Source organism: Bactrocera dorsalis, chromosome 1, assembly GCF_023373825.1.
Source record: "Bactrocera dorsalis isolate Fly_Bdor chromosome 1, ASM2337382v1, whole genome shotgun sequence".
NCBI classification, from domain to species: domain Eukaryota; kingdom Metazoa; phylum Arthropoda; class Insecta; order Diptera; family Tephritidae; genus Bactrocera; species Bactrocera dorsalis.
The window spans coordinates 21,133,064-21,146,556 of record NC_064303.1 but is presented as its reverse complement, the minus strand read 5'-3'; the positions used below and the strand labels follow the sequence as shown (position 1 = coordinate 21,146,556).

General features: G+C 37.0%; 1 protein-coding gene and 1 long non-coding RNA gene across 2 annotated transcripts in view; one reads left to right on the top strand and one right to left on the bottom strand.

Moving 5' to 3' along the window:
• The window catches only part of LOC125780225 (uncharacterized), a 341,973-nt gene extending 329,099 nt beyond the window's left edge, over positions 1-12,874 (bottom strand). Inside the window, exon 1 of the long non-coding RNA XR_007423675.1 lies at positions 12,511-12,874. This is a non-coding gene — a long non-coding RNA (uncharacterized LOC125780225). The remainder of the gene's footprint in view (positions 1-12,510) is intronic.
• On the top strand, positions 5,216-6,523 carry LOC105225672 (cuticle protein). The gene is made up of 2 exons (XM_011204250.3): positions 5,216-5,307; positions 5,370-6,523. The coding sequence occupies exons 1-2, from the start codon at positions 5,296-5,298 to the stop codon at positions 6,384-6,386; spliced, it is 1,029 nt and encodes a 342-aa protein (XP_011202552.2). The 5' UTR covers positions 5,216-5,295; the 3' UTR covers positions 6,387-6,523.
• Positions 12,875-13,493: the final 619 nt, after the last annotated feature.

The following is a 13,493-nucleotide window of genomic DNA, read 5'->3' as shown; positions in this document are numbered from 1 at the left end:
ATATTCTCTCTCTAGGTTTCAAGACCGGAGCAATCTCTTGCAGAACCCCCAAATGTGATCTAGTGACCGATGCCCAGAATATACTAAAATTATGGAGGGATCACTTCTCCAGCCTGCTGAATGGTAGTGAATGCATAACGCCAGGTGAAGGCGAAGCCGATTCCCCAATCGATGACGATGAAGCAGACGTTCCATTGCCCGACCATGAAGAAGTACGAATAGCAATTACCTGTCTGAAGAACAACAAAGCGGCGGGAGCCAATGGATTGCCAGCCGTGCTATTGAAACAAAGCGGTGAAGAACTGATAAGGAGCATGCATCAGCTTCTTTGTAAAATATGGTCGGACGAAAGCTTGCCCACGATTGGAATTTAAGTGTGCTCTGCCCAATCCACAAAAAGGGAAACCCCACAATCTGCGGCAACTACCGTGGGATAAGTGATAAGTGTACGCGATGTTCACTAATGCTCTAACGAGCATATTGTATGAAAGATTAAAGTCCAACGTCAACAAACTGATTGGACCTTATCAGTGTGGCTTTAGACCTGGAAAAATTAACAACCGACCGATATTCACTATACGTGAAAGAAGATTCGACACCCACCACCTCTTCGTCCATTTCAAAGCTGCTTTCGACAGCACGAAAAGGAGCTGCCTTTATGAAGCGATGTTTGAATTTGGTATCCCTGCAAAACTAATACGGCTGTGCAAGCTGACGTTGAGCAACACCAAAAGCTTCACCATGATCGAGAAGGACCTCTCCGAACCGTTAATACCAAACGAGGTTTCAGACAAGGTTAGACTTCTTCAATCTGCTGCTGGAAAAAATAATTCCACGACTGGCCCGCTGTTGCTAACTCGGGTATAATCGCGTAAACGGTGTCTATTTATTCTATCTCTAGTTCATTCACTCATCGTGATTCATCCGAAACAATCGATCGACCTGGCAAAGGCATCAAATAGGATAGATACACTGTTGGATACAATTGGCGAAGATTTGAAGACGTGCTTTTCTAGAGAAGTATTGGCTGAATTTCAACGGAGTTTACTGCTTCCATAAAAAGTATGTGCTTTGAAAACCAAAGAAATGGAAAATTTTATTGGCAGCTTGATAGATAGATTCAAAGGCTTTTTGGATAATGACAACGACGTGCGACGTTTGAAACTCAAAGGCGAACTTGATCACTGGCAGTGCCATTGGAAGCAGAAGCAAAAGGCAAAAGACAACATGTTACCGACTAATGCATTGGAAACGTTGAAGAACTACGATATAGACCTCTAACATATAAAAGAATGCAGTGGATGTCCAAACAAGGTTGTTACAGACCGTAATGACCGTAATTTGTATTCCTCAAAATTCTTAAAGAGGTGTGTCTGAGAAACAGTTCAACCGGCCCTTAGCAACAAAAGTTTGCCTCTAGAAAGAAGGATTGCAACAAAAATGAATAACAAATGCATAATTAAATTACTTAACTGCACACGCTTGAATTTCAAATCCGATTTTCTGCTCTACTTTAGCAAATAGCGGTGACCGTTGAGGCAGGCAGGTGAAGTATGAGAAACAAGGTGACAAAAAGACTCTGAAGCATGATGATTCAGCTAATAGGCGCTGACACTCAATTTTTTTTATAAACTATTTTTTTCTTTGATGTACATCATTTTTACCCTTTATTGATTTGTGAATGAGTAAGTAAGGTAATATTATATTAGTTAACAAAAAATTGCCTCTTGATATATGAAAGTCAAAAATTTATAATTTGTCAGAGCAGAAAAATAGTTGGTGTTGATTATTAGTACACAAAATAATCTTAAAAACAAGTCTTTTGTCATGAGTTAGTTTTAAGTGGAGTCTTTTTTTACTTGAAGTTCTGTACTTAAAACTTGAAATATATGTAATATTACTGAAAATCAGAAAAGTCAACATAAACCCAAAGTGAGAGGAACAGCCTATGGTATCGAAATTAATAAATTAAAGTAAATGGACAAACCACAACTATTGTGATAAGCAAAATATATTTTGAATTATATATACGTTTCAAACCGTACTTTTGAATTTACTTAGGTATAGACGAAGCTAACAAATGGAAATGCATCAGCGTATATATTTAATATACTAACCATATTATATATTATATCTTTCGATTAGAGATTTTGAGATTACTGAAGTGTATTTTGTTCAAATCAAAAGTTGGTACTAATAATATTATATACTATACTAGCCTGCACCTATAGCTTTTCTCGCTCCTTGTATATTATAAGATTTCATAAATCAAGTCGTATACTTGTAGCTACACGTATCACAACTTAGTTGCCCTCGAACTTCGGTGTTATTAGGAAAGCAGACCGGATACCAGCAAAAATTATCCCGGTGCTGTACCTATGAATCAAAAATGAATTTAAAGCGATATATATCTATGTGATATGTGAAAAAATCCTATTAAGAAAAAATCCAATTATTACCACAATACCCACTACATTAGTCACTAACACTTATCAATACAGAATATAGATGAAGGTTTATCATAGAAGTAACAGAGAACTTTGTCACTTTCATAAGAAATTTTCCAATCCTGTCTCTACAATTTTCGAGCTTTGACTATACCTATGTAAGTTCTTTTTATAAAAACAGACGGGAGACTATAACCTCACATATCAAAAATTACGTCTTTCCAATTTTGAAATATGTGAACTATATAGTGACTTGTCTGACTTTTTACTTAAAGTATCAATAGATCTGTCAGCCATGTTACTGAAATTTGGAGAGAAAATAGAACACCCTCTTAGCAAAAATTAATCAATAACAGCATTTCTCCTAGCACCCATATATGGGTGACCAAGTGTTCTCTCAATAAGTCTATTGAATGATGCCATATGTGGAATATTGTTAAACCACATGTCGCCGAGAACACCTGCTTCAATTTCAGGCACCAAATAGTCGGTTATCATATCGCGATAATAGTCGCCATTGACGGTTATGTTCGCACCGGCATCATTTTTGAAGAAATAGGGACCGATGATTCCAGCGACCCACAAACCGCACCAAATAGTTATTTTTTCTAGATGAAATGGCTTCTCTTGAATATCTTCAGGGACGAAGTACACCCAATTGCACCAATTTTGCTTGTTTATTTACAAATTGAGCCAGAATTTGAGACGTCGGATCTTCTTGGAACTTTTCAAGAGCCCATAGAGTGAAGCTATGTCGCTTGGAGCCTCGACGTAAAACGCGCCAAGTCGTTCCATATGTCAGTCCAAGTTGCTGCGAACGCAGCCGAATCGACTCTCCATGGTCTTCATGTACACTCTGAGCTACGACTGCTATATTTTCTTAACTACGTACTGGACGTTGTCTGTTCGGTCGAATATTATTCAATAATGAATACTGGGTCTCAAGATGGATGATGGCACATTCTGTACAGAACGTAAATATTCGTAATAAATTTTGTTAAACATTTTGTAAACATTATTCTGACGTAAGTCTTTCCATGATGAAATGCCAAAAAATACTGAACAAAAAAAAAATGACGACTTGAAACGACTGACGCGTGTTCTGTCAAAGCAAGAGCGATTGAAAATTGTACCTCTACTTTAATTATCCATAATAAAAATTTTCCAACTTGCAGGTGATTTTATACCTTATAAATCGGACAATAAATAAGATATCATATAGGGTGGGCCACATAAAATTTTAAATTTCGAAGATAGGGCGTAAAAGATTGAGTGTAGCGCTTGCTGTATGGCACGTAGCGCTGTCCTGCTGGAACCAAATGTTGTCCAAGTCTTCCTCTTCAATTTGCTTGAAGAAAAATTCGGTTAACATTGCGCGATATCGCTCACCATTGATGGTTACAGTTCCTTCTTCATTTTCGAAGAAAAATGGGCCGATGATTCCACCAGACCAAAATCCGCACCATACAGTGATTCGTCTTGGGTACATTGGCTTCTCGACGATTACGTGCAGATTTTCTGTGCCCCAAAAGCGACAATTCTGCTTGTTAACGTAACCATCGAGTTGGAAATGAGCCTCGTCCGAAAAGATGATTTTTCGGTAAAATTGACCATCCTCGGTCAAAGGATCGACTGCCCAATCTGCGAACTGTAGAATAGTGAATAGCGACCCATTTCGTAAATTTTAGACTTTTTACTGAATATCTGTCACTTTGCGAATGGTTTTTGACGTTTCCAATGTCGACATATAGATAATTCAAATTTAAAACGTTAGATGCCCCACCCGTTACATACATATAAACATTTTGGTGTTGTTCTTCTAACCAACTTCATCCCCAATATGTCGGTCAGTATGGTCTATCGTGGACACGTGTTCGCAAGAATGTTTGAGTAATGCTAAAAGTTAATACAACCAGTTCAGACCATCCTCTAACCCCCAATTGCCCTTAATAGTCATTTCCGACTTCCTACCTACTTTTAAGCTACTCGAAGTTCATCTCGTTGTTTTTAGAAAATGTTTTATCGTCAACTGAGCCGTTTAACGCCGCTGCCTCTGTTTGTTCTTGTGTTCGAAAAGTCAAGGTCAAAGTCTTCACTAACTAGACGCTCGTCTTGTGGCATTTTGGTTCCTCTTCAGAATAACATGGTTGTATTGTATTTACATATATATTGATAATATTATAGATAAATCCGAAATTTTAATTTTACTTACGCTTTTATGGGAAATTTGAAGGCTCATATTATTTCAATAGCATTTTATCTACTATGTCACTTTATTTATAAGGCGTAATGCTGACTAGTGTATTCATAGTACACGTGGGTACATACATACACAAATACTCACATACATAATAACTTCACACTAACTAGAAACCGAAAGTGTAAGAAATGCCCTACAATAATTGATAAGCTGCAGGGGCCATAAGTAACTATCATGCACACTCGATTGCTCGACACATTTTGGTTATGAATTTCTTTCTTTTTACTAAAGTTTCGGCTACTGATGTTACAAGCAAACAGCCAATATTTGGAGTACATTAGTAAATTGTTGTAATACAATGACTAAACCAATTTTTTGTCGCATAGGCTCTTTGCTGTTGAACAATGTGCAATGTAAGTAGCCGCTGATATATTGTTATTGTTTTCATTGTTAATGTTATTATTGTTGTTATTATTATTTGGTTGACCGACCGAAAATTCATCACTTCATTATTGGCGAGCCTTGCATTATAAATACTTCACGTGCTTCGTTGGAAGATCACAGTTACACACAGCATCGAATCAGAGCGAGTTGTCAGCGCTCAGTTTGTAATAACCGTAATTCAATCAGTGGATACATTTAACAAATATGGCTTTCAAGGTAACACAAATTTCAAGCGATATTTCATAAGGATCACTAACTTTTTTCCATTACCGTTACAGTTTGTGTTCCTCATTTGCGTAGCGGCAGCAGCGCAAGGAATCGTTACCGCTGAATTCAACTACAATCCCGATCTATATAATGGCAACAACAGCAATAACAACCAAAACAATGGCGTGTATAATATAAATAGCTACAACGACAATGTCAAGCAGCCGGCCAACAGTTACAATGCGCCATTGGCAGCCCTTAACGCCTTTAATGGTAATGCGCCAGCGCCACCACAACAACAGCAGCAACAGCCAAATTCAAATGGTTATAATTACAACCCAAACAACTATAACAACAACGCAGCTCCACAGCAACCAGAGCGCCAACAAGGGCAGACAGCGCCACAGAGCAACTATGATTTCAACAGCGGCGCAGCCCAAAAGCAGCTCCCTAACTCCGTACCCACACCTGCTGGCTATGACTACACCCCACAAAACTTTGCCGGTCTCGCCTCATCATCATCGGCCTCTGCTTCGGCCTCGGATGCTGATGCTACTTTCACCAAACTTGAGACATCCTTCAACTCACAGGCTCACCAACGCAACGCACCTCCCGCAGCACCAGTGGAGGAATACAATCCACCCGCCAAATATGATTACAGCTACAATGTGCATGATGACGAGACCGGTGACATCAAGTCCCATGCTGAAGCACGTGATGGCTACTTCGTGCAGGGCTCGTACAGTGTTGTCGATCCAGATGGTTTCCAGCGCACCGTTAGTTACACGGTGGATGGGCCTAGTGGCTTCAATGCCGTGGTTAATCGTGTGCCATATGCCATCAAAGCCGCGCGTACAATCGCTTTGAGCGCACCAGCTTCCTCTGTGGCACCCGTTACTAAGCTAGCAGAGTTGCCACTTAGCAATGACATTTCGCTAACAGAATCTTCGGCAGTTTCAGCATCATCCTCCTCGGCTGCAGAGCAGAAAGCAATTGACACAGTGGGTACGGAATTACCAGTACAACCGCATGACAGTTACTTGGCGCCTCCAGTCGATACCCGTGACGGCAAAGGTCCTTATCCCTAAGAGCTTGCTGCTTTTTGTGCTCATTCTCTGTTACATACTTGTTAATTTCTTTGTAGTCGAATGAATTTTTTTATTATACACTCAATAAACCATGTTAAATTTAAGTTTTGTTAACCAAAATAGCTTTTGTTTCCTTCAAACCATATTTAATACTGATATCCGAAAATTAAGCTCAAATTATAAACATAGCATGTTGTGAAACGTGCACGGAACTTAAGTCCAAAATAGGTTTAGTTATGACAAAAGAATTTGTCTGTCTGTTTTGTCACAAAACGGGAGCGTTCGTTGGAGTTTGCTGAATAGCCAGAAGTCACATGGGGTTAAATCAGGCAAATACGAATAATATTTTTTGAAAATTTGGCGAAAACCTCCCAAGGAATCAATGCAGTATGCGACGATTCATTATCGTGTTAGAAAAACCAAGAGTCGTCGGCCCATAATTCCGACCTGTTTTCACGAATAGCTTCGCGCAAACGACGCTTAACACTCAAATAGTATTACTTGTTGACAGTTTGGCCGATCGTAAGCACCACACCACGATAATCGAAGATTACTGTCAACATAATCTCGATTTTTGACGTGGTTGTTTCGGCTTCGGCTCACCTCATCGCCTTTAATAACAAGTTTCATGAAATCCTGGTGGTCGGAAATCATTGATTTGATTGCCATCTATTCACGATTTCCTTCAACAATGAATGTTAAGATCTTTTGCAACATTTCTATGCTCTTGCAACATGTTGCTACATAATATAATAGTTTTGTTCACCTAATGGGTTTTTTGTATGACCTAAAACTAATCGATAAAGAAACGACTTGAATTTAAGTAAAAATTGAGATATCTTAATTAAACTTGGTACACGTGTTCCTTGACCAAAAAGTAAGGCCGCGTTCGAAACTACAAAACACTATTATTCGAAAACCTATAAAATCATATAAGTACTAAACTAAAGTATAGACATGTAATTTGGTATAGGATAGCTCAGTAGCCAGGAGCACCATGGGGTTGAAAATTTTGAAAATACTGGCGTGGCCCCGCCCTCTAAAAGGTTTAGTGTATATATCTCCGAAACCATTAAAGTTGTAACAAACAAATTCGCATAGAGCAAATGTAAAGAAATATGTAATTGGAATTTGGACAGAATGTTCCTTTGATAATAATTTAATCTTGTGCCAAAAATGGATTGAATCCGGTTAATATTTCCCTTAACCCCATAAACCTAATATAAAGATTTTCGAACTACGGGTTTACTTTATACCGCTTATATCGTCCAATATGTGAGTTATCTCAATGAAAATTAGAGAGTAATGGATCTTTGTCCTTAAAATTGATGAAATCGGGTAAAAACTTTCCTTAGCCTCCATATAACTGGTATTTACGATTTTGAAACGTCCGGCTGACTTTATCCCTTATAGTTATACGTATATATTGGGTAGTCGAAAAAGTCTTTGCGTATATCTAATCAAACCAAATTTCAACTTTTTTCGACATCCTCATCATTATTATTTATAACGCTATATCTATCTCACTTTGTTTCAGGTGATACATACAAGCATTAGGTGAAAAAACTATTATACTCTTTACAATAGGTTACAAGAATATAAAGAGCTTTCATACAAGAATTGTTTTTGATCGGTTTGTTTGGTAGCTATACGCTATACTTGATTTTGATAGTTCAGATTGTATGGCAGCTTATGTTTTAATGATTCGATGCAGGCGGTTTAGACAAATGAAGAGCTGAAAAAAGGACCTGTGGAAAATTTCAAATCGATATCTAAATAATTAATAGAATAGTTTGCGTATATACGAAGAGACGGGCATGGTTTAGCGGCTCATCTTTTCATGTTGAACATTTATATAAAGGGTGATTTTTTAAGAGCTTGATAACTTTTTTTTAAAAAAAAACGCATAAAATTTGCAAAATCTCATCGGTTCTTTATTTGAAACGTTAGATTGGTTCATGACATTTACTTTTTGAAGATAATTTCATTTAAATGTTGACCGCGGCTGCGTCTTAGGTGGTCCATTCGGAAAGTCCAATTTTGGGCAACTTTTTCGAGCATTTCGGCCGGAATAGCCCGAATTTCTTCGGAAATGTTGTCTTCCAAAGCTGGAATAGTTGCTGGCTTATTTCTGTAGACTTTAGACTTGACGTAGCCCCACAAAAAATAGTCTAAAGGCGTTAAATCGCATGATCTTGGTGGCCAACTTACGGGTCCATTTCTTGAGAGGAATTGTTGTCCGAAGTTTTCCCTCAAAATGGCCATAGAATCGCGAGCTGTGTGGCATGTAGCGCCATCTTGTTGAAACCACATGTCAACCAAGTTCAGTTTTTCCATTTTTGGCAACAAAAAGTTTGTTAGCATCGAACGATAGCGATCGCCATTCACCGTAACGTTGCGTCCAACAGCATCTTTGAAAAAATACGGTCCAATGATTCCACCAGCGTACAAACCACACCAAACAGTGCATTTTTCGGGATGCATGGGCAGTTCTTGAACGGCTTCTGGTTGCTCTTCACCCCAAATGCGGCAATTTTGCTTATTTACGTAGCCATTCAACCAGAAATGAGCCTCATCGCTGAACAAAATTTGTCGATAAAAACGAAACGAAACACATTTCGAACCGAACACTGATTTTGGTAATAAAATTCAATGATTTGCAAGCGTTGCTCGTTAGTAAGTCTATTCATGATGAAATGTCAAAGCATACTGAGCATCTTTCTCTTTGACACCATGTCTGAAATCCCACGTGATCTGTCAAATACTAATGCATGAAAATCCTAACCTCAAAAAAATCACCCGTTACATACATATGTATGCATTTATTTATTTTATAGGGTCATGGGACACTTAACATAACCGATTAGGGTTTATTAAAAGACAAAATTTATTACATAAAAAAACTATTATTGAAAAGTCTAGACATGACAAGAAAACAGGCCAACAGGACACAGATTTAAACACCAAAAAAAATCATATTTTATATTTTTTGTATAAGTTTATTACATACTACACATCTGAACTACTACAAATAATTAGTTATTTTTGTAAATTTTTAATTGCAACTCAATATTTAGTTTTACCGTTATAGCTGCACAACATTTTAAAGCATATTTTTAGGCTCACTTATCGCTTTAAACCAATTTTTGTGCATTTTCATTACAAGAAAAATTTTAATATTATCAGTAGTCTCAGGTAAAGTAATAAAATAGCTATAATGAAACTCCTGGGTCTATACCAGTTTCATTAAATTTCTATAAAATATCATATATGTATGTATTTGGTCAAAGTATCATACATGTATATTAAAGTCAGCTGGAAGTCTGAGATCACTGTATTGAGTTTGTTGCTAGGGGAAAGTCTGAACTGATGGCAAGACAAGATGAATTCCGATTGTCCGTTCGTTTGCCTGAATGAACCCATATCTATCTCAATTAGTTTAAGATGATACATACAACCGTTAGGCGAACAAAGCTATTATACTCTATAGTATTAGGTTGCAAGAGTATAATAATTTAATAGTGCCACGAAAGTGTTGTCCCAAACTATGGTATTGCACGAATTGCCAGACCGTTTATTGTTGTAAGAGCAAAAAATACCGCTGGGTGTGCTAATAAAGTCATTAAAGAGATAGTGTCAGTAACTAGGCAGCAGAAAGATTTAAGAAAAGTTAAGGGCTCAAGGCAAAGGTGATGATGAAATCCTTTCAAAAATGTTAGGCGTCGTAAAGCTGGATTAAAGTTCGCCAAAAAATATGAACATTTCCCCAATGATGGTTGAAACAAAAATAAGAACTTTTCCCCAATGATGATTAGAATAAAGTTACTTGTTCCGATAAAACCAAAATTAATAAAATAGGATCAGATGGGCTCCTAAGGACATTGACTGACAAACGGATTGGTGTACAAGATCGGAAAATATGTATGTCAAATATTAAAGTTCGGAAGTGGATGATCATTGATGGATTGGAAATGTTTTGGGTGGTGCGTGTACTTTGGCAGATCTATGGTATAATGCGTGCCATAGATTATATTGATATTTTGGAAGACTTATAACTTCCAAGTCTGGATATAATCGGCCTCGAACGCGGTTAAGGGATAGGATAATTATCCGAAACATACCGCAAAAATAACCAAATCGTGATTTTAGGGTAGAAAAATCAAACTGGTCGAGTGGTCGCCCGAGTCCAAACATTTGTACCACAATGAGCACTTTTGAGCCATTTAAAAAGGCAAACTTTGCCAAATATGAAACTCAAAAGGCTGTAATGAATTGTGGGAGCTAACCCTCCTGGCATGGCAAAATATAAGTCCAAATATTTTAAATAATCTCATAAATAGCATGACAAAAATGAAGGAAACAGTAAAAACGTCACGTGTCATATGTTATAGTAACATCGTTTTATGGGCATGTCAGTGGTCCGAGCTTGCCCATTTGCAATACCAACCTATTCATAGGTTATAACCACAACAACGTATATTGAATTTCAACATGATACCTCAATTTTTTCACCAGATATCCCTTCCATGGACAAATGAAGTTAAAAGAAAAGGAAATCAATTCTCCTCATTATTCTGCCCATTTTGACACATAATACATATATACATATGTATGTATGACATGGCCGCTATCAAAACTGCAATGCAAATTTTTTAATAAAGTATTTCCTACTAAATTAAAATAAAACATGAAACTCATATTTGTATTCAATCCTTATCACTTTTGCAGAGGAAACGAAAGTTTACCTGACTAGACTGTTGATCAACAGAACGGCCCATAAAACCGGTAAAAGTTAATATGTCAACTACATACACATGGTAAGTGCACAAGTATAAAAGTATGTAAAGTAAGAAATAACAAAATACATATATAAGTACATAAACTTTAAAAACACATAGACTAATGAAAATGCAATAATCATTTATAAATATAACGATTTTAACCTGAGTACCATGGGCTCTTCAGTGAGAGAGCTTAAACGACAGTTATATACCATTACCATATTTCATGTTGTTAAGTGAGTAGGAAACCTCTTTTTAAATTATTTTATTATTATTAGATTCATTCACAAAAGGTTAACAGACTTCGGTAATGGTTGAAGAATAAAATTGATTGGGCAATCATTCATAGCACTACATAAATAGCTATGCATTTATCTGAGGAAGTTGTAAAGCGAATAAATATTGACACCAAAAATTATCACATGAAATGATTAACTCTACGAACTATAAGACAACATCGCAGACAATCAGAGAAACAAAACATTGAGATTACGAATGATAGTGCCAATTTTTCGTATTAAAACAAACTACCCATTTCTGTAAATAAAAGAGAGGTTAGTTAGATATAATAAAATAAGAGTTAGAACCAGAGCAAGAACGACTTGCTTATATACTATTTCGCCAAGATGCAGAATTACTTAGATAAAATGATTCAGAAGGTTACAGAGGCCTTAAAATTTCAAGCAAAAATGATAATAGGCATATAGCAAGTAACTTCGGCAATAAAATATTTTCTGAAATCCCTTAGAAATGAAGCGCGATGATGTTTCACTCATTGATCCATTGATTGTACTCTCATCAGAAAGAGATGTCACTCGGTCTGAATTTCATTGCAAATAACATGATCGCCTCCTACAATCGAAGAAAATTTTATCACTACTACTTCATTAACCCTAATACGAGGGCTGCTATATATATTTCTGGCCTAATAATGAAAATATGCATATTTATCAACGAAAATGGCCTTTTTTTTCGTTGGATTTGGCTCGTCTTGGAAGACCCACACGGTCGATTGCTGTTTTGTTTCGGGCTCATACGCATAGATCCATGATTCGTCACCTGCGACGATCTTATAAACGTCTTTTGAAGCACCGCGATCGTATTTTTTCAGCATTTCTTTACACCAATCCACACGAGCCTTTTTTGAGCGATTGTCAAATTGGCCAGAATCCAACGAGAACAAACCTTTTTTACGGCCAGGTGTTCATGCAATATTGAATGTATTCTGGTGGGAGAAATGCATAGGCATGCTTCTATCTGAAGGTATGTTACATGACGGTCTTGCATTATCAGTTCACGTACGGGATCGATATTTTCTGACACAACGGCTGTTTTTGGACGACCTTCACGGAATTCGTCTTTGAGCGAGCGTCGGCCACGATTGAATTCGTTGTAACAGTTTTTCACAGTGCTATAGGATGGTGCTTCATAGCCATACAAAGATTTTAGTTCATCGATGCACTCTTGTCGTGATAATCCACGTCGGAACTTGTGAAAAATGATCGCACGAAAATGTTCACGAGTTAATTCCATTTTTTGGCCGAGATGAATTTTTTAATTCCCTGTAAATAAAACAATTCACGATTAAATGACAAAACGTTCTGAGTGATGTTATGCTAAAAAATGTCAAACTTTCCAATGGAAATGTCAGATTGCACCTGGCAACACTTAGTGTTGCCTAGTCCAGAAATATATATAGCAACCTACATATAGAGATTTTCGTTTCCCCGTTTCCCCAATTGATTTTGTACTGTACTCGTATCAAATAATATCTTAAAAGCATAAAACAATTTGGAATCAAAACTTCTGTGAGCATCTCCCTGTATGACAATGAATTTCAATAATATATTTGACAAGTTTACTGATATTTTCTTCAGTAAAAAATTCTTAAAAAGATAATCCTTAAAGACACCTTGGAGACCTTATTAAGTACAAGTTGTATGTCTACCCGTCTTGTACATGCGAAATAGTCCCTCAGATGTTAAATCTCCATATCAAATTTTTCGTTACTTTTTCTTTCAAGAAGCGGCTCATTTGTCAGAACCGCCGATATCAGATCACTGTAAGATATAACTACCATACAAACTGATCGATCACCTAGTCTAGTTCGTTCAGTGTCCAGTGTCCAGTGGCATGCTGGAAATGCACTATTCGTACAAAGTTTTATCTCGTTATTTTTATTGCTTCTTGATTTGTGTACCGGAAAGAGAAAGAATCAAATTGAATTTAAAATTTTGTTATATTTGAAGTAGGCGTGTTTGTGGTCCGATTTCGCCTTTCTTCCCACTCTAACATAGGAATGTCAGTGGTATGCCATATATCGGCG